General features: G+C 36.0%; 1 protein-coding gene across 6 annotated transcripts in view; it reads left to right on the top strand.

Annotated features, from left to right (window-relative positions):
• LOC141551315 (phospholipid-transporting ATPase ABCA3-like) overlaps nucleotides 1–20641 on the top strand; it is a 230654-nt gene that overhangs the window by 14225 nt on the left and 195788 nt on the right. For 2 of the 6 annotated variants that reach the window (XM_074282818.1, XM_074282819.1), the window contains exons 2-6: nucleotides 8298–8436; nucleotides 13534–13591; nucleotides 14445–14706; nucleotides 18673–18797; nucleotides 20279–20435. In XM_074282818.1, coding sequence (XP_074138919.1) covers nucleotides 13541–13591; nucleotides 14445–14706; nucleotides 18673–18797; nucleotides 20279–20435 — 595 coding nt within the window. In that variant the 5' untranslated portion in view covers nucleotides 8298–8436; nucleotides 13534–13540. The remainder of the gene's footprint in view (nucleotides 1–8297; nucleotides 8437–13533; nucleotides 13592–14444; nucleotides 14707–18672; nucleotides 18798–20278; nucleotides 20436–20641) is intronic. The other 4 variants (XM_074282817.1, XM_074282820.1, XM_074282821.1 and 1 more) reach the window with 3 other exon arrangements.

Genomic DNA, 20641 nt, shown 5'->3' with positions numbered 1-20641 from the left:
TTAATCTCTTTCACTAGCCCTTTATTGAAAATAATTTTTATTGTATAATGGTCTGAAAAGGAAGCATTTACTATTTCTGCCTTTCTGCATTTGATTGTGAAGTTTTTATGCCCTAATATATGGTCAGTTTTTGTGTTAGTGCCCATGTACTGACAATAAAAAAGTGTGTTCCTTTATGTATGTTCAATTTTCTCCAAAGAACTATTAACCTCCCTAATTTCTTATTTATTTTGTAGTTAGATTTGTTTGATTCTGAGATGGGAAGGCTGAGGTCCCCCACTGATATAGTTTTGCTGCCTATTTCTTCCTTTACCTTAATATTTTCTCTAAGAATACTTTCTTTTTAATATTTTCACTTAAGAATTTGGATGCTCTATCATTTGATGCATATATATTTAGTATTATTACTATTTCATTGTTTATATTCTCCTTAATAAGATATAGTTTCCTTCCTTATCTTTTATATTTTGCTTTTGCTTTATTTGAGATCAGAATTGCTACCCCTGAATTTTTTTTCTTTAGCTGAAGCATAATACATTGTGCTCCAGCCTTTACTCTATGTGTATCTACCTGTTTCAAATGTGTTTCTTTGAGGATTCTGTTTTTTAATCCACTCTGCTACTGTTTTAAGGGAAAGTTCATCCCATTCACATTCATAGTTATGATTACCAGCTCTATATTTCCCTGCATCCTATTTTCTCCCCCTGTATACTTTTATTTTCTTTTTCCATCTTGCCCCTCCTTATTAGTATTTTGTTTTTAACCCACTCCACCTCTACTTGCACTATTTTCTATCACCGCTCCCCCTTCTCTTACCTCTTTTTCCTAGTGTTTCTGCCCTCCCTTCCATCCAGTCCCTCCTTCTCCCCCATTTCTTCTTCTACCTTTTATAGGATAAGATAAATTTCTGTACTCAAAAGAATGACTAAGTTATTTCCTTTCTTTGAGTCAAAGTTGATGAGCTTCAAACAATGCTCATCCCTCTAACTTCTTTCCTTCTATTGTTATAGGTCTTTTGTGCCTCTTCATGTGATCTAATTTGTTACATAATATGTTCCCTTTCCTCATCTCTCAGTACAGACTTTCCCCGCCTCTTAATGTCTTTTTTATATAATTACATCAGAGTCCATTCAAGACCATACCCTCTATCTATGTGATACCCCCTCAACTGCCCCAGTAAGTTCTCAAGATATAGTTCTCAAGAATTATATATAGTTTCTCATCTAGGGATGTAAATAGTTTAACCTTTAAATTAGATAGATAGATAGATATAGATATAGATAGATATAAATATATATTTATATCCTCCCATTTATCTTTCTGTATTTCTCTTGAGTTCTATGTTTGAAGATCAAATTTTCTGTTTAGCTGGGTTTTTTTTTCAGTAGATATGATTGAAAGCCTCTTACTTCATTGAAGTTCCATTATCCATTATCAAACTGTGCATACCCTTTGATCCAACAGTGTTTCTACTGGGTTTATATACCAAGGAGATCTTAGAGGGAAAGGGACCCACGTGTGCAAAAATGTTTGTGGCAGCCCTTTTGTAGTGGCTAGAATTGAATGAAATTGAATGAATGCCCATCAATTAGAGAAATGGTTGGGTAAATTGTGGTATATGAATGTTATAGAATATTATTGTTCTGTAAGAAATGAATTAGATGAACTGATGCTAAGTGAAATGAGCAGAACTAGGAGATCATTATACACTTCAACAACAATACTATACGAGGATAAATTCTGATGGAAGGGGATATATTTGGCAATAAGAAGATCCAATTCAGTTCCAATTGATCAATTATGAACAGAATCAGCTATACTCAGAGAAAAAACACTGGGAAACGAATGTGGACTACTTGCATTTTTGTTTTTCTTCCCAAGTTATTTTTACCTTTCTGAATCAGATTTTTTCTTGTGCAAAAGAGAATTGTACAAATATGTACACATGTATTTAAGATATACTTTAATATGTTTAACATGTATGAGACTGCCTGCCATCTAGGGGAGGAGGTGGAGAGAAGGAAGGGAAAAGTTGGAACAGAAGTGATTGCAAGGGACAATGTTGAAAAATTACCCATGCATATGTTCTGTCAATAAAAAGCTATAATTAAAAAAAGAAAGAAAAAAAAAAAAAGAAAGATGATTCTCCCTCTCATTGGATAATTAATCTTGGTCGTACCCTAGGTCCTTTGCCTTCCAAAGTATGTATTCCAGGTGCTCCAATCCTTTATTGTAGATGTTGCCAGATCCTGGGTAATCCTGACTGTTGATCCTTGATATTTGAATTGTTTTTGTCTGGCAGCTTGCAGTATTTTTTCCTTGAAATTATAGTTCTGGAGTTTTGCAACAGTATTCCTTAGGGTTTCCCTTGTGCTATCTTTTTCTGGAGATGATTAGTGGGTTTCCTTCAATGATTATTTCCCCCTCTGTTTCATATATATCAGGGCAAATGTTCTTGATGATCGCCTAAAGAATGATCTCCAGGCTCCTTATGGCCCTCAGGGCCAGTAATTTTTAAATTACTTTTAAAATCTTTTTTGGTTCTATTTTTCAGGTGTACTATTTTCCAATGAGGAATTTTACATTTTCTTCCATTTTTCATTCTTTTTAGTTTGTTTGACTGATTCTTGATGTCTCATAGGGTCATTAACTTCCATTTGCCCCATTCTAGTTTTTAAGGTGTAATTTTCTTCAGTTGGCTTTTGTATCTCTTTTTCCATTTGGTTAATTCTACTTGTAAAAGTGTTGTTTTCTTCAGTGATTTTTTTTTAATTTGGCCAATTGTATTTTTAAAGGGATTACTTTCCTTTTCCAAGCTGTTGGCTGTCTCAGGCATACCTCTTTTTTCTTTTTTTCATTTTTTCTTCTTCCTCTCTTATTTGCCTTTTAAAGTCTTTTATGAGCCCTTCCAAGAAGCCTCTTTGGGTTTGAGAACAAATCATATCACTCTTTGAAATTTCCTCAGTGGACATTTTGTTCTCATCTGAGTTGGTGTTTTGGGCTTCCCTGTCACCACAATAGCTTTCTATGGTTAGGGTTCTTTTCTGTTTCTTGTTCATTTTCTTCCCTTTTGTTATTTCCTTTTTTTTTTTTTTTTAACTTTTAAGTTCAAGCTCTGCTCTGATTCAGAAAGGTAAAAATAACTTGGGAAGAAAAACAAAAATGCAAGTAGTCCACATTCGTTTCCCAGTGTTTTTTCTCTGAGTATAGCTGATTCTGTTCATAATTGATCAATTGGAACTGAATTGGATCTTCTTATTGCCAAATATATCCCCTTCCATCAGAATTTATCCTCGTATAGTATTGTTGTTGAAGTGTATAATGATCTCCTAGTTCTGCTCATTTCACTTAAAGTAAAAGGAATGCTGTCCCAAGCTTCCTGTGTAGCTCTGGTGGCTTTGAGCACAGGGGGCCCCTCCCTTGTGTTTGGTGTTTTACTTATAGTAGGGGGGTAGCTTTGTCTGTTCTTTCCAGGAAACAGCCTCATTTCCCAGAATTTGCCTTTTGAGCTGTACTGGAGGCTGCCCCACTGCTATTGAACCAGGACTGAGGGTCTCAGTTGATGATCTGCTGTGTTTAATACCCTCTCACTGGCTTTTCCAGACTCTGACTGAGCTGGGTTGAGCACCCCTTTCACTACAGTGAGAGTAACCTTTCTTGAAGTCCTTCCAATTTATCTTGAGTTGAAGAGTGATTTCATTCCCTCAGACTCTGTTCGGAGGCTTGGTTTCATGTGGTTTTTAAAGAAAGCTGGGGGAACTCAAGCAACTTCCAGGTTTCTCCCCATCATCTTGGTTACACTCTGGAAACCTGATATCTAGTTTCAAAAGTTAATCTGATACAGTAATTTTCACAAAGATGTCAAAATCAGGTTTTAGGCAAATTGGGTTGTGTTGTTTTTTTTTTTTTTTTCCACTTAGCTGGATATCAAAAGGGATGTTCAAATCCCATCTTGGGAGTAGATTAGACAAAGAATAATGCAGCATTTGAAATGACAGGGAAATTACCCCAAACCAGAACTGACAGAACTAGAGTTACCAGAATCTGAGAGATAAGAATACTGATTATTCAAGGCAGAATGAAGACATTAGAGTTATATTATTCATGATAGGAATCTTATTGACCACTAGATTAGACCAGATCATTTTTATCCAGGAATTTAAACAAAATAGTAGATAAGTCAGTACAGTAATTGCAAATTATAGACAAGGTGGAGCCAAGATGTCAGAATGAAGCCAGGAAGTTGCTCAAACTCCTCTAATTTCCCTTAAAAACCACATGAAATCAAGCCTTTGAACAGAGTCTGATGAAATGAAACTACTTTTTAGCTAGATCGATTTAGAAAGATTGGAAGAACTTCAATAAAGGTCAATAAAAGTCAGTCCCACTGGAATGAAAGGGGTGTTCAGCTCAGCACAGACAGAGTCTGGGAAAACAGTGAGAGAGTATTAAACACAAGAGATCAGCAACTGAGACCCTTGGTCCTGGCTTATAGTAGAGCAGACCAATGGGGCAGCCCCCAATACCAGCTCAGAAGGCAAACTCTGGGAAACTAAGCTGTTTCCTGGAAAGAGCAGGCAAAACTACCCCCTGCTATAAGTAAAATACCAAAACCAAGGGGGCCCCCTGTGCTCAAAGCCACGACCCAGAGCTGCACAGGAAGCTTGGGACAGCATTCCTTTTACTCCAGGAGCAGAGCTTGAACTTAAAAGTAAAAAAAGGAAATAACAAAAGGAAAGAAAATGAACAAGAAACAGAAAAGAACCCTAACCATAAAAAGCTGCTGTGGTGACAGGGAAGCCCAAAACACCAACTCAGATGAGAACAAAATGTCCATTGAGGAAATCTCAAAGAATGATATGAATTGGTCTCAATCCCACAGAGGCTTCTTGGAAGGGTTCATAAAAGACTTTAAAAGGCAAATATGAGAGGTAGAGAAAAAATGAGAAGTATGCAAGAGAAAAGGAAAGCAATTCCTTAAAAAATACAGTTGGCCAAATGCAAAAAAAAAAAAAAAATTTCACTGAAGAAAAACATCCCCTTCAAAAAATAGAATTCATGAAATGGAAAAAAAAATACAAAAGCCAATCGAAGAAAATCACACATTAAAAACTACAATGGGGCAAATGGAAGCTGATGACTCTATGAGATATCAAATATCAGTCAAACAAACTAAAAAGAATGAAACAATAGAAGAAAATGTAAAATACCTCTTTGGGAAAACAGTTATCATCTTTGACATTTTCCAGATATTTTTGCAATTTCACTGGCTAATTGTTTGCTCTTGTCTAAAACTCTCCTTGGGTAAAATTCACCTTGCAAGAAGTTTCAGACTGGACTATTTGCAATAAGTTCAACCTAGTTTTATCTCATATGATATGCCAAGAGTTGTGACAGAATTGTTCACATGTCCACATGTCTGCTGCTAATCAATAAAAGTGATAAATACTGAAGATTATATCATTCTCAGGTAGCATTACTGGTATACAAGAGTGAGTTTGCCAGTTTATCAGTTTCAGCAGCTTTATATAGAATATCAATACTAAGCAAATGAGAACAATGAAATTTTACAGAAAATTGGAGGGGAAGATAATGATGTATAGTACACATCAAGAAACAAATAACAGAAGAGAAAGGCTGCCTTGGGAACTAATTGGTCAAAATTGGAACTGTGTTTTATTTCCCAAATTTGGTTTTTACACATTTCAGCAAGAATAACCTATTTGTTTTAAGTAAAAGACTGGAGTAGAGTGGGTTTTGTTTTGTTGTTACCACAATGGCAGGAGATTCTCAGCCAGAAATTCTCTTGTCATATTCATAAACTTTTTTAAAGTTTTTTTTTTATTCACAAAGCATATGCAGGGGTAATTTTTCCAACATTGATCCCTGAATATCTCCCTGCTGCAAATTTTCCCCTTCTCCCGATCCCTTCCCCAACCTGGCAGGCAGTCCAATACATGCCAAATATGCCAAAATACATGCCAGATCCAATGTGTATACATATTCAAACAGCCATTTGATTGCACCAAAAAAAAAATCAGATCAAGAAGGAAGAAAAAAGAAAAAATGCAAGCAAATAATAAGAGGGAGAGTGAAAATGCTATGCTGAGTTCCACCCTCTGTTCCCATGGTTCTCTGTCTGAGTGTAGATGTTTTCTTCATCACTGCATGAGTGGAACTAGTCCAAATCATCTCAGTGTTGAAGAGAGTCAGGTCCATCAGAATTGATCATTGTATAGTCTTGTTGTTGCCGTGTATAATGATCTCCTGGTTCTGCTCATTTCACGTAGCATCAGTTCGTGTAAGTCTCTCCAGGCCTCTCTGAAATCATCCTACTGATCATTTCTTATAGAACAATAATATTTCATAACTTTCATGTACCATAACTTATTTAGCTATTCTCCATCTGACAGACATCCATTCAGTTTCCAGTTTCTAGCCACTACAAAGAGGGCTGCCACAAACATTTTTGCACATATGGGTCCTTTTCCTTCTTTTAAGATCTCTTTGGGATATAATCCCAATAGAAACATTGCTGGATTAAAGGGTATGCACAGTTTGATAACATTTTGAGCATAGTTCCAAACTGCTGTCCAGAATGGTTGGATCCATTTACCGTGACATCAACAATGTATCAGTGTCCCAATTTTCCCACATCCCCTCCAATATTCATCATTCTTTTCCTGTCATCTTAGCAAATCTAACAGGTGTAATTTCTTCATCTGAAAATTCTCTGTTCATATCCTTTGACCATTTATCAATTGGAGAATGGCTTGAACTATTATAAATTTGACTCCATTCTCTATATATTTTAGAAATAAGGCCTTTATCAGATACTTTGGATGTAAAAATGTTTTCCCACTTTATTGTTTCCCTTCTAATCTTGTCTGCATTAGTTTTGTTTGTACAAAAACTTTTTAACTTAATATAATCAAAATTATCTATCTTATGATCAATAATGATATCTAGTATTTCTTTGGTCACAAATTCCTTCCTCCACAAATCTGAGAGGTAAATTATCCTATGTTCTTCTAATTTGTTTATAGTATCATTCTTTTGTCTAGTTCATGAATTCATTTTGACTTTATCTTGGTATACGGTGTTAAGTGTGGGTCTATGCCTACTTTCTGCTGTACTAGTTTACAATTTTCCCAGCAGCTTTTGTCAAATAGTGAATTCTTATCCCCAAAGCTGGAGCATTTAGGTTTGTCAAATACTAGATTGCTATAGTCATTGACTGTTTTATTCTGTGAACCTAACCTATTCCACTGATCAACTAGTCTGTTTTCTTAGCTAGTACCAAATGGTTTTGATGACCACTGCTTTATAATATAGTCGTAGATCTGGTACAGCTAGGCCATTGTCATTTGCTTTTCTCCATATTCATAAATCTTTAAGGGGGAAAATTATTTTATCCAGGAAAATAGCCTTTTTACCATAATCTTCTTGGCTAATTAGGTATAAGACAGTAGTTAAGATGACTAAATCCAGAAGTAGAGTGTTTTAAAATAATATTTGGAAAATACTTTATTTGGGGTTAGAATTGGACTAATTCTATGTTGAATTCTGTGTGCTAAATCTATATGCTAATTTTTCTCTGGGGAGAAAATATTTGATAGTTAATGTATTATTGTGCTATTATAGAAAATATTAATGCATTTTCAATTTTAACTTTTATCTCAGTCTGGAAATTTTGGGTTTAATTTTTCATAATGAAATAAGGTAAGTAGGAAGTGACCTTCCTACTTAATTAATTTTTTTCATATTCTGTATGTATATAATATAAACAATACACAGGCTACATTTTAAAATTTAAAATTGTGGCACAATAATTTGAATTTATAAAAAAAACCATATAAAGTAAACATTTGGTTTGTTTATATATTGGTAATCTTTGTTGAAGAGAACTCAATGGAAATGCATCCACACATTGATTCAAACCTAGGTAAAAATTAGTCAAAGTCATATGGTAACATTTGTAAAAGTTCTGCTCTCCTTATACCTATTTGTAAACTAGCTTTCCTTGTACATTATTTTTCCTATTTCAACAGAAAGAACATAAAACTATTGAAGTCCAAGATATCCTAGCCAGTATGGTTTAGTAGCAGTCTGGTCAAAGAGATTTAATTTCTACTGTAACTTTTATTCTTAGTGTGTTATTTTAGAGTAGTTAGATTTAAACATGACTGTGGTAGGTATTATGATAAAAAATGAAGATCTTTACCTATGTAACAAGAAATAATTTTCAGGAAATTCAATATTGATTCATTAAATCCTTTTTTCCCTTTAACTTCCAGAACTAAATAGAAAACAGCAGAGATTTCTTCTATGGAAATTCTTCTAAGATGTAACTAAATTGAACTGAAACATGTTACAGATTCTTTGACATTACAAGAAATCATCTACCTCCTATTGCTAATTTGAATTTTTGTAAAGGTACATGCTGATGAAGAGTTGTCCTTCTAAGTCAGGAAGACCTGGGTTCAAGTTCTACTTCTTACACTTACTGTTTAATCCAAGTAGCCCACTTAACTTCTCACTACCCTAAAAAAGTGATGTCAAACTCAAATAGAAATGAATCTCTGGGGGACACATTTGTTGAGATATGATAAATGAGGGTTGAGATCTTCCCTGACAGCAATGATCTCCTTGGCCTGCTACAGGCTTTGTGAAAAAATTAGCAAACCTCAATGAATACAGACTCAAGGTTTGTTGCAAGAATGGGTTTATTACACTGAAAAGAGAAAATATCTTCATCAGCGGGCAAACTCCTGTTAGGATTTTTGCTAAGATGGGTTTATTGTTCCATGATCTTTAGACTGAACAGGTTCATAGCTTGGAGCCTGGATGAAACAAATCTTATAAGCAGGTTAAGTGGGGTGGCATCCAGGGTGGAGATGGTGACTTTTGGGAATGAGGCCTTTGCAAATAATGCATTGGGTCCCATCTGTAGGCTGCCTTGAAGATGCTGATAGCCCACTCAACACTCCTGAATGCCCCATTGCCACAGAGCTCCCTAGCTGAAAGGCTAAGAAGGAATTAACTACTGGCAGGGGCCATAGAATTACATCAAGAAAAGCCAAAGAGAAAATGCTAGGAGCAAAGTTCTCATCCTTGGAGTGAGAAAGAGTTAGGAAGAAGAGTGCTAGTATGAGAAAGAAGGACACAATACAATTTCACCTTTTTTCTCCAGAGTGTTCTGGGAAGTAAAAGCTGGACTATTTGTTGCTCTGCAAGGAGCTATGCAGGCTTAGGCAAGGTATGATCTCTTTCAGCAAGCACCTTGATATCTCCTGAGCCTACTCAGTCCTGCAGGGAAAAGCTTCTACCCATTTAGTAAAAGTGTCAACAAAGACCAAAAGCAACTTGAAACCAATTTCCTCTGGATATGTGCCCCTTCTCTGAACAGACTTCAGGAGAGGGGAAGATTTAACAGCTAAAAGTTGGCTTGATGGTGTTTGAAAACAGCCAGAAGGAGAAAGGGTTTGTTTATTGGGCTATAAGAAGGGGTGTAAGAATCAGGGAGCCGGCAGATTAAAGGTGCCATACTCAGGGGTGCATGGGCAGCAGCTTTAGCAACTAAATCTTCAATCCCATTCTCCTAGGTGTGTCCTTTACTAAATTTGACTGAAACCTCTCTTGGTTTATGGACAGGCTGCAGTAACTGTAGAATTACATATTTTATAGGAGAGTTCTTTGTTATCAAAAGTCCTTTTTCTTTCCAAATAGCCCCATGAACATGCAAAATATGACAAGCATATTTGGAGTCATTATAGATGTTCATTCTTATTCCCTTCCCCAGTTCCAGAGCTCTAGTTAAGGCAATGAGTTCAGCTTTCAGGCAAGAAGTCCCAAGGGGTAGTGACTTAGCTTCCAGAGTGCTATTGAAGGTAACCTTCCCACTATTAATCCACTGATGCCCTTTAACTTCAAAAATGCTCTGGTGCCCTAGGGTAAATTTTGAGGATTTTTCAATTAAAAGGGCTATAGCAGCCACTGCTGTAAGGCACAAGGGCCATTCTCGGGAAACTGAGTCCAGTTCCTTTGAGAAATAGGCAGGGGGTCTGGGATCCCCCAGTGCCTGGCCTTAATGAGAGAAAGGAAAGGAGGAACCCCGTTAGCCGGCTCAAAGATCCCATGAGGCACAATGTCCCCTGTAAATGAATTTACAGGACCGAAAATCTAGATTGATAAATAAAAGGTTTATTGTAGAAATTTGGAAGTAAAGTTCAGTTAGAAAGACGCCAGGGCCAAAGGTGGCCTCTGGGCGGGCAGGAACCCTTACATGGCTGGAAGGATACCATGTGTTGGGGGGAAGGGCTCCTGCAAAGAGAGAGCTCCAGCTTGGCTCTTTTATACTTAAAAGGAAATTGTAGGTGGTGCCAAGTTCTGGCGGGGCTTTTCAGATAAGGAAGAAACTGTTTGTGGGGGCTGAGAAAACCCAAGCCAGCTCAGATCTGGTGGGGGCTGGGCCTGGATATTCAAAAGGGTGCTTTTTGACTAGGATTTATGAATCAAGGCTGACCTTGGGTTGGGAAATCAGAAAGGAATCTTAAAGGGACCTCAACCCCCATCAGCCTCACCTTTCAACTACATACAGAGTGAAAAGCTTTTCTAAATCAGATAGAGCCAAGGCAGGGACAGAAGTCAGTTTGGCTTTTAAGGTGGCTGCATCTAGAAAAGCTTCTTGGGTTGGACTGCAGTTAAGCAGCTCCAAATCTAAACTCTTTAGCTAAAAGTTCGTGCTTAAGAAATTTCTCAATCCTGACAGAGAATTTTTCCCATTTTTCAGAGGGAATATAGGAGGACTTTGAGAGCAGCACAAAAAGACCATCTGGAGGTCTGAGGAGAGAAAATTGAGTCCCCAGTTTCACCATTAAAGCACACCCTAATAAGGGAACTGGATAGAAGGGAATAATAAGAAACAAGTGTTTAAATAACGGGTCACTAAATTGGCAAGGCAGAGGGAGAGTCTCCAAACAATTCTCGGAAAGTTTCCCTTCAATCCCCATTCTATAGGGGGAGGAGCAAGTGAGACTAGAGTATCAGAGCAAAAGGGAAGGAGAAGTCCCCTATCAAAAAGAAATTCAGTGGTCTTACTGGCCAGATGTTGTCGTGGTGGATGGAGGTGAAGCTTGACCAAGCCTTAAACTCCTGCTGGAGGGCAGGGTATTGGGGGGACACCTTGTCCCCTGTAGGCTCCTCCTCCAGTGCACTCAGAGCAAAACTTCTTGGCAGAGAGTTTCACCGCATGGCCCTGTCCATGACACCTGAAGCATGAACCCCTAGGTTTCCCAGAAATGTCAGTAGCTAACACATGGGACTGTTCATTTCTCGCTTTAATTCTGCAGTCTTTTTCCTCTGATGCAGTTTGCTCCCTATCATTAAAAATGCCAACATCTGTTCCTAACAGCCAAGTGGAAGAAGTTTGAGGGTCCATAGCTGGCTTCTGCAGCTTCCCCTGTATATTTGGGGCAAATTGTTTAATATTAATATCTCCCTAGGAGAGATTAAATTGAAGGTCATTGGCCTTGGACTCCTCGAAAAACTGGGTGGGGTCCTCAGAGTAATGGCCAGATTTTTCCTTAGGTTGGGAGAGATCTGCTCTGAGTGTCTCTTCCTGAGAGTCTGCTACTTCTCAGGGGGCAGAGGTTAGAAGAGGTGGCTAAATCAGTATCGTAAGGAGGAGAAAAAGGGGTCCCACTCCTTGTAACAGAGGGATTCAGCAGTGGGGACTGGGAAGTCTCAGGATCTGGTTCAGGAGGAGAGGGGGATAGAGTTAAAGAAATATTGTTGGACATAAGGTCCTGTCTTTGGTTAAGGAGGTGGTTCTGGAAGGGATTCAGAAGCCTCCTGATAAGGACTGCATAGGAGTGCAGAGAAGGGATCCCCTGTCCCTAGAGAAGCAGGAAAGGAGGGGGTTATTTAAAAGGTTAGTATCTAATTTTGATTTCCCTCCAGCAAATTTAAGCAGCAGCATCTTGTAGTGCTATTTTAATTTAAGCATTTTAGTTTTGAGATCTTTTAAGCCGAATTTGTCTCTGTTTTTTAAGAGACTGCCCTAAGGAAAAATCTTTGGGGATAGACACAAAGGTAGATTGTTCCATTTTGCCACAAGTCTACATTTCCCAGATTCTATAGTGTCTTGTTCTCTCTTAGATGTCCCTAGAGAGGGAGATGACAGAAGTTCCCTGATTAAAGGGTACTTCTTTTAGAATTCAGGAATTACCAGTTTGGCCGTTCGCAGACAGAGAATTCTGCTAGAGCATGGAGCTCCCGACAATCCAAATCTTCCAGGGTCTTTGAGTGTCCTAGCTATAGAATACACAACAGCAAGAGAAGGCTTACCTCAGCCAGAATTTTGGGGATCCCCCTAACAGGCCACCAAATATTGAGGTATGAGAAATGAAGATTGAGAGATCCCCTAACAGCAAGAGGATCCCCTTGGCTGGTTACAAGCTTTGCAAAGGAATTCCAAACCCTAATGAATTGAGGTTTGTGGCAAGAATGGGTTTATTACCTTAAGAGAAAATATCTTCATTAGCAGGCAAACTCCTGTTAGGATTTTGCTAAAATGAGTTTACACTGAGAAGGAACTCAGTGGGCATTCCTGATTAGGAATTAGCAGTAAGGGATTGATATGCTTTCAGTAATATCAGGTTTGTCTTGGTCTGGAGCTGGGGGACCTTTCAATAGAGGGTGGTGATCATGTCCCTGGCCAAGATTTCCAGTTGAATGAGATTATTTATTTGGGAGTTTCCCCTATAGGAGGGTGAAGCCCCTCCCAGAGGCTGGGAGGATTTGAGATCCAGGACCATCCTTCCCCCAGATTACTTTTCAACCCTCCCCCCCTACCAGAGATTAAAGAGGACACAGTTTACATAACATTGACTAAGTAAATTAACATTATCTATCTTGTATAGCATTTTTATTTATTACATTTTTATTTATGTTGTATTATTTATTTCATTAACACATTGTTACAGTCATGTATCATAACTTATTCAGCCATTTCTCAATTGGGCATCCACTCGATTTCCAGTTCCTTACTACTCCAAAAAGAAATGTTACAAACATTTTTGTAACATGTGGCTCCTTTTCCCTCTTTTTGTGTGTGAGGCAGTCAGGGTTAAGTGACTTTACCCAGGTTCACAGAGCTTCATAAGTGTTAAGTGTCTAAGGTTACATTTGAATTCAGGTGTTCCTGACTTTAGGGCTAATGCTCTATCCACTTCACCATCTAGATGCCCCTACTACTCCCTCATTTATGATCTCCCTGGGATACATCTCCAATAGTGACATTGCTGGGTCAAAAGGTTTGCACAGTTTTATAGCCTTTTGTGTTATTTATTTTGAAGAAGCAGGAAAGAATACAAAAGCAGTAAGTAATCTTGGGGAAAGAAGTTTTACAATAAAATTCTATTATGTTTTATTCCTTTTTTCTTCATTCATGTCCAGATTGTTTATTAAGCATTTTGTTATTCTTAATATTTTCTCTGGCCCCTAACTAGTGTGAATTTTGTCTCTGGATAGACAAACGATGGTGTTCAAGCAACTTAGACTTCTTCTATGGAAGAATTATATCTTAAAGGTAGGTATAATTATCTCTGAAATTATGGGGCATGACTCAAAGGGGAAAAATTCTATCAGGTCATTTTAGCTGCTTTTTATAGGTAAGGGACTTATATCATGCACCAAGGGAAAAAGAGAAGTTCTTATTTATTGATTTATCTATTCATCATTTATTGTGCTTTTTCTGTGACACACAAAAAAAAAAAACTATGTTAGATGCTCTAGGAGTTAAAAAAAAATAAGTAAGACACAGGTATTTTCTGCCTTCAAATAGTTTATAATTTAGTCACAAAGATAAAACAAATCCAAAGATAACTAGAGTATGAAGAGGTATCATGCATGCAAATTTAGAACAGAGAAAAATAATTTGCAGCTTAGAAGAAGAAATTTTGAGAAATCCAAATGATCCTCAAACTGGGCCCTGAATGATGAATAAGGTCTTAATAGGTAGAGACAGGAACAGAGGAAAAAAATGAATAGATATGAAAGGTTTCAGGGAAAGATTCTACAAAAGCTTGATATTATGACAATAACTGTGTACAGTATTTTATGTTATATGTGTATGTAGTATGATCCTTATTTTATAGATGAAACTAAATCTAAAAGATGTTAAGTGAGCTCCCCAAGGGGGGGTGAGACAAAAGGATGTAGCTGGGACTGAAACCTACGCCCTTCTGATTCCAATGTAATATTCTCTTTGCATGAGTTCACATAAAGGAGAAAATATAGTGAATTTTAAACTTAGATTCCTGAAAAAAAAATGGCATTAGTGGAAATAGGTAGAAATTAGGAAATTAGTAGAAATAAGGAAAGAAAATTGAAATATATCTTGTTTCTTTGATTAACACAGAATTCTCTCATTTCTTTTTTAGAAACGGAACATCCTAGTAGCAATCATAGAAATCCTTCTACCATTGTTGTTATTGGGGATTTTAATTTGGCTTCGCCTGATTGTTAAGTCAAAAAAAGTTAATGCTACCCTGTATGATGACCAGTTCATTGATGATCTGCCCCCGTTTTTCAAACGTCATCCTACAGATGATCCATGGGAACTGGTTTATATTCCTTCCAACAGTGAAGTTGTGAAAGATATCACTGAGGAGGTGAAAAAGGCCTTAAACAAAAATTTAAGAGGTTAGAAACTGAAGAAGAAGGTAGTGGCTTCAAGTAACATGGTTTTATTAAAGTATCATATTCTTAAGTATTTTCACTAATATATGAACCTCATAATCAAAAACTCTGAGAATAGATTCCAGGCTTGTTATAAGTGTATCTTTGTGAGCTGAATAATGCATGGGTTTGAAATTCAAATCAATGGATTTCTTAGCCCTATTTATATCAGAATGTGTATGTTCAATGAGGTTAGTCTGGGAAGGTATCTAAATAAATTGGAGTTGAACCTTAGTTGGTGAGAATCCTTGGTAAAATATGAACTAAAACAGTAAGCAGAGAAAAAAAGCTGAAAAAATTCATTTACTTTGAGGAAATAGCCTGGTTACTTCTGATTCTTCTTGGGCTTCCTGGAGGCATGGCTAAGTGAGGAGATCAAAATAGTCTTTCTCTTGCATTTATTTGGTTTTGTTTCTTAATTTTACTTATGCATAGATTTTACACCACATTAATTTCACAGTATTTTTTCCTTGCTTGTTTTCTTACATTAAAAGTTTTGTTCTAAGGATGTACTCATCTTCTTTTACCACCTTAAAAAAATAAAAACTTAACATATTAGGTATTTGTCCTTGTTTTCTTCTTTCCTTTTGAGATCAAATACATGTAAGTTATCTATTGCAACTTATTTAGATTGGGAGAATATTACAAACAGGTGATTCCATTTTAGTTTTCTTATAGCAAATTTTAATATGCACGTGTATTTGTTGAAGATAGTTTTTTATTACTATTTAGGTTATTGACATTAAAGCTTTATATCTTGTAAGATCATAGATAGAGAGTATAGAACCTCAGAAACTATCTGGTAATAAACTTTTCACTTTTACAGACCAAGGTTCACAGACTTACTCAAAGTCACAGAGGTACTAAGTATCAGAATTTGGAATTTGGACCCAGGACCTCAGATTCCAAAAATTTTTTCCATTGAATTCAAGTTACCATTGCCTTCTTGATTAGTTCATTCACTGATATTAATGAAGTATTACATAAAAACTTTGCAAGTGCAAGATTGTTTTTTTACACTAAACAACTTTGCTCCTCATGTATGTATTACAGTTCTTATACAATGTGAATTGAAAACATGGTTTTGGGAGATGAGCAAAAAGTTGATTGTTGTTATATCAGTATATAAAAGAGATCTCTTATATCAGCAGGGAAGAGAGAGCTCTGATAGTGAGATATCTGAAGGACAAGAAATATCAAACAATTCATAATTCTAAAAAATAAGTTTGGGTAACTTGTTTTAGGAGGCTTTAAAAAATCTATCTAGAAGGGCAGCAAGTAACTGGGAAACTTTGTAGTGAGATTGTCTTATTAAAGTCTTGTATTCGAGATATGTATAAGAAGCAGATGAAAATAGTAAATTAGATTAAAGAACATTCCTAATATGAAAATGGTCAAAACATATGAATAGGCAAGTTTTCAAAGGAAGAGATCCAAACTATCAATCATTTGAAAAAATTATTCAGATCCCTAATATTTAGAGAAATAAAATGTAAAACAGTTCTAAAATTCTACCTCTCATCATATTGGCAAAGGTGGTAGAAGAAGAAAATGAGAATTGTCAGAAGAGCTGCAGGAAAACAGGCACACCAGTGCTCTCCCTTTTGGTGGACCTGTGAATTGATTTCAGTCGTTCTAAAAAACAGCATGGAACTATGTTTCAGCTAGGTAGTATAGTAAATAGACTAGTCCAGGAATCAAGAAGATTCATTTTCCTGAGTTCAATCTGACCTTAGACTCTTACTGTGTGACCGTAGCAAATCACTTTAACTCTGGAGAAGGAAATGGAAAATTTGCCAAGAAAACCCCAAATGAGGTCATGAAGGATTAGACACAATTAGTCAGTGTCAAAGTTACTAAACTATGCATAATCTTTGACCTAATATTACCATACTATGCCTATACCTAAAGAGATCAAAGAAACAAGAAAAGAACGTAGACCTAAAAAAAAAAAATCTGAAAATTTGTTGCATAACCCCATTGTAACCCTAAAGTGGAAACTCAGGGAGTACTATCCAATTGATAAATGGCTAAACAAATTGTAATGTGTAAATGTATTGTGTGAAATTATAAAGTCAGTAATTTCAGAAGAAAATAGGAAGACTTCCATGATTTGACTCAGTAAAATGAGCAGAACTAGAGAAAGTTTATACAATTATAACATAATAGAGAAAAATAACAGACACTTTAGAATTCTGATCCCTGCAATACTAAACCACTAGTGCAGAAGACTGAAAATGAAATGCTTCTCCACTCCCTCCATAGAGTTGCTAGAATGATGCAGCAATGAGACTTATTTTTTGGTGCATGCTCAATGTAAGAATTGTTTTGCTGCACTGTGCATATTTACTTTGTTCCCTTTAGGGGAGGGAGAATAGGAAAAAGAATACTAAATGATCATTTAAAAAAATTCTTCCTTGCAATTCAGAAGGGAGAACTGAATTAGTAATAGGATTGAAAAAGAAAAATAGTAGAATAAAAATCACTGAACTGGGTAATTGATGGGACTGGAAATACATAGAAGTTCAAGTCTTATTTTTAGAACCCATGTATTGAGAGACAAGCAACCTAAGAATATCTTCTGACTGCTTAGAACAATTTTAACTTAAATAAGAGAATTGTCCTATTCGTGCACATAAAAGATTTTGATTTCCTCAAAGACTGAAGGCTATGAGAAATTGTTTTGGTTGGCATGAGATTGTAGCTCAATATATAAAATATTAAGGTATTTCAAGTTGGATTCTAAGGTTAATAGATATTTCCATTATAGATACAGATATAAGTATATATGGATATATCTATAAAGATTTATACCATTTGCACACTAAAATATACTATATAATAACATATATTTTACATACTAAACTGTGAAGACCGAGTTAGCACCCTGGATACCTCGGAATCAGCCCAAGTCAGGATAAGCAAAAGTCCTTGGTCTTTATTCTTGGTCTTTAGGGGTAGAAGTGAAGGGGATGGACACAGGATTTCCACGACCTCTTCTCTCTTCCTCTACTGCCAAAAGTGATTCTGGCTAGTCTTACTCCACCCCCTAATCCTTCCCACAATTCTCTGTATACACCAAACGATTGAACTAGCACAGAACAGTGAGAAGGGCCATTTTCCAAGCATATGATAATATTGTCCAATCAGTAATTTGCCGTAAGTGCTTGGTTGTCCGATCCCAGTGCATCAACTCAGAGTTTCAGCCCTTTACACTAAACCACTGACTAAAGGTCCAAAGTAGTTCAAAGCTATGGTTTTAGGGATGCAGATTAAAGAATGTTGTTGATAGAATTGACTAGAAAAGTGAGGTAATATTTCTGTTTGAAGCATCCTTCACAAATCTCTCATATTAGTCTCCCAAAAGAATAAAATTTTGGTTGATTGTGGGAAAAGAGAAAGTTTGTTTGACCTCCCCAATGTAGGAAAAGTCTATTTGCTTCATTCACTTCTCCTGCTCCATGCTGGATGCTAGAATTTTTCCTGATAGTTTTGAGAGTATAATTAGATTAGATATGAGATTGAAGTTGATGATGTTCCTAGGGAACATTTCTCTCTATCACAAAAGGAGAATTCCCTCTGGGCAATTTTCACAGAAAAATTTTCCAAGTTGGGATTTCTTAATATTACTGAGGAGACACTGGGAAGCTTTTAGGGGGAAAATTTGAATCAGTTCTTTCTAGTGTCTTTCCAGTTTTTATCATTTTTGATTAAACACAGTTTGGTTAACTACTACTATGCTGGTCCTATGTTCTGAATGAAATATTGTCCTGGGTATGATGGGAAAGGTTTATAAAGCCTTTAAGCTCATGAAATTTTACCCTCCTTGGATATAAAATAGACTGAAACTCCCATACCTCTTGAAATAGAAGGGGAGACATTGTTTTGGTTAAGCAGTCAGGTCACTACTTGAATTTTCTTTCTCTGCAGTTCAAGGCTTTCTCTCAGAGGATGATTTTCAGGATTATATTAAAAATGATCATTCTTCACAAGTGTTGGCTGCCATTGTTTTTGACCACATTTTTCTAAAAAGGGATGACCCCTTGCCACTTAAGGTGAGAAAGTCACATCCAAAGCCCTCGTCATTATAATAATTGGTGCTAGCATTTGGAAGGACTCCCCAAATCATCTAGTTTACCACTGCTTTTTACTTACTCAGACTGAAATTGATTAAGTAATTCTTAAAGATTTATATAAATATTTCATTGTACTTTTGGACTATCAAGCTATTTAGCTAGACTGACAAGTAGACTGGAGAATCTCTCTAAGTATCTGTGTGTGTGTGTGTGTGTGTGTGTGTGTGTGTGTATTTAAAACTAAAATGCACAATAGAAAAAGAAAATGAAAAAAAATCTGCTTAACAAAACATGAGAGGATTCAAAATATGAACGTATTTCCATTTCAAGAAAGCATATATTATAATAAATACTACACATTGTATTCAGAACTGTCCATTTTTTCTTTCCTCCTTTATAGGTTTTCTTTTGTTCTCTGCTGTGTACTTTTTATTTTTTTATTTCTTCTCCCAACTTCCACCCCTTCACCATGTCCCTCAGGCAGACTAAAGTTAAACATGGATATATTTATATATGCACACACACACACATATACAACACACATATTTATATACATATATACATACTCATAAATAGATATCTATAATCATATACATATATGTATATATATGCATTCATATGCATCTAAGATTGTTTTATTCATGTTTGTCTTTTGTTTCTCTGAAGATGGATAACATACTTCTAAGATCAAAATCTTTCCATAGTTTTCTAAATCTACTAACTCATCATTTCCTGCACCATAGCAATATTCCAATCTTACAGTATCTAGTGGTTTTAAATAGTCTAAAACAATATAAATATGTCTGATATACAATGTGGTTTCTATATTTTTTCTTTTTATTGAATCTTTTTTAACTTTAATTTGTTCAAGCTAATTTCTAGCTCTTGTGTACTGTGAAAATAGATGTTTGTTATCCATGTCTATCCAGAATCACTTGTATTCAATTGTTTGCCTAGTGAGATTAAGTAATCTTGAGTCTAGCATTAGTTTGTCATCTCTCAATATTTCAGATCCAGTCTCTTTTTAGAGAGGGGATAAGGACATTTTTGAGTTTAGATGACTATTTTGGGGCATAATTTCTACTTTTGGAAGGGTGTCAGAAAACCATTATTATTGCTTGGAATAGCTAGCTTTCTATAGTAGCTAGCTGTTTATGGGGGCCCTCAAGCATGAAGTGTTTCTGAGAAATAATTGGGAATGCAGGAAAGAGGGAAATAGCATAGGTAGCCTAATATCAGTACCACTAAGGTGAATATAGGTGAAACTTTTTCATTTGTGACAGTGTATAGTTATTATTTTCTGACATGGATAGTTCTTAATAATACACTTGGACTGCCTGTAGTCAACCTTTTCCCCTTGACCCCAGTCAAAATTAGTTACTCATATAAATTTTAAATTTTTTCTTTCCAATTTTTGAGTTTCAGCATCTCACAGACACTTTTCTATTTTCTCTTCCTAGGTTAGGTATAGTCTGCGATTTTATCACTATTCACGGAATGTTGATCTCGACACACAACTTGTAAAAATTAAATTGGACTGGCTAACTAAGGCACTTTTTCCAAGTTCTCAAACTCTAGGGCCCAGAGAACCCCTTCTATCTAATGGAGGAGAGCCTGGTAAGGAGAAACCTTATGTTTGCTTATTTGAATAATAGTATATTTACTTTCTGATCTATCTTATTTGAGTGACAGTTCCATTTTTTCCAAAATTTCATTTCTATCATTTTATGGGCACTGACCAAATCACTGACAGATAAATCAAATAAAATATTGATATATTTTGTTCTTTAAAAAATAGAATCACAATGATTTTATTTATTTAT

Source organism: Sminthopsis crassicaudata, chromosome 1 (assembly GCF_048593235.1).
Source record: "Sminthopsis crassicaudata isolate SCR6 chromosome 1, ASM4859323v1, whole genome shotgun sequence".
Lineage (NCBI taxonomy): Eukaryota > Metazoa > Chordata > Mammalia > Dasyuromorphia > Dasyuridae > Sminthopsis > Sminthopsis crassicaudata.
The sequence above is the reverse complement of the archived record's forward strand: the minus strand, read 5'-3'. Positions and strand labels throughout refer to the sequence as shown.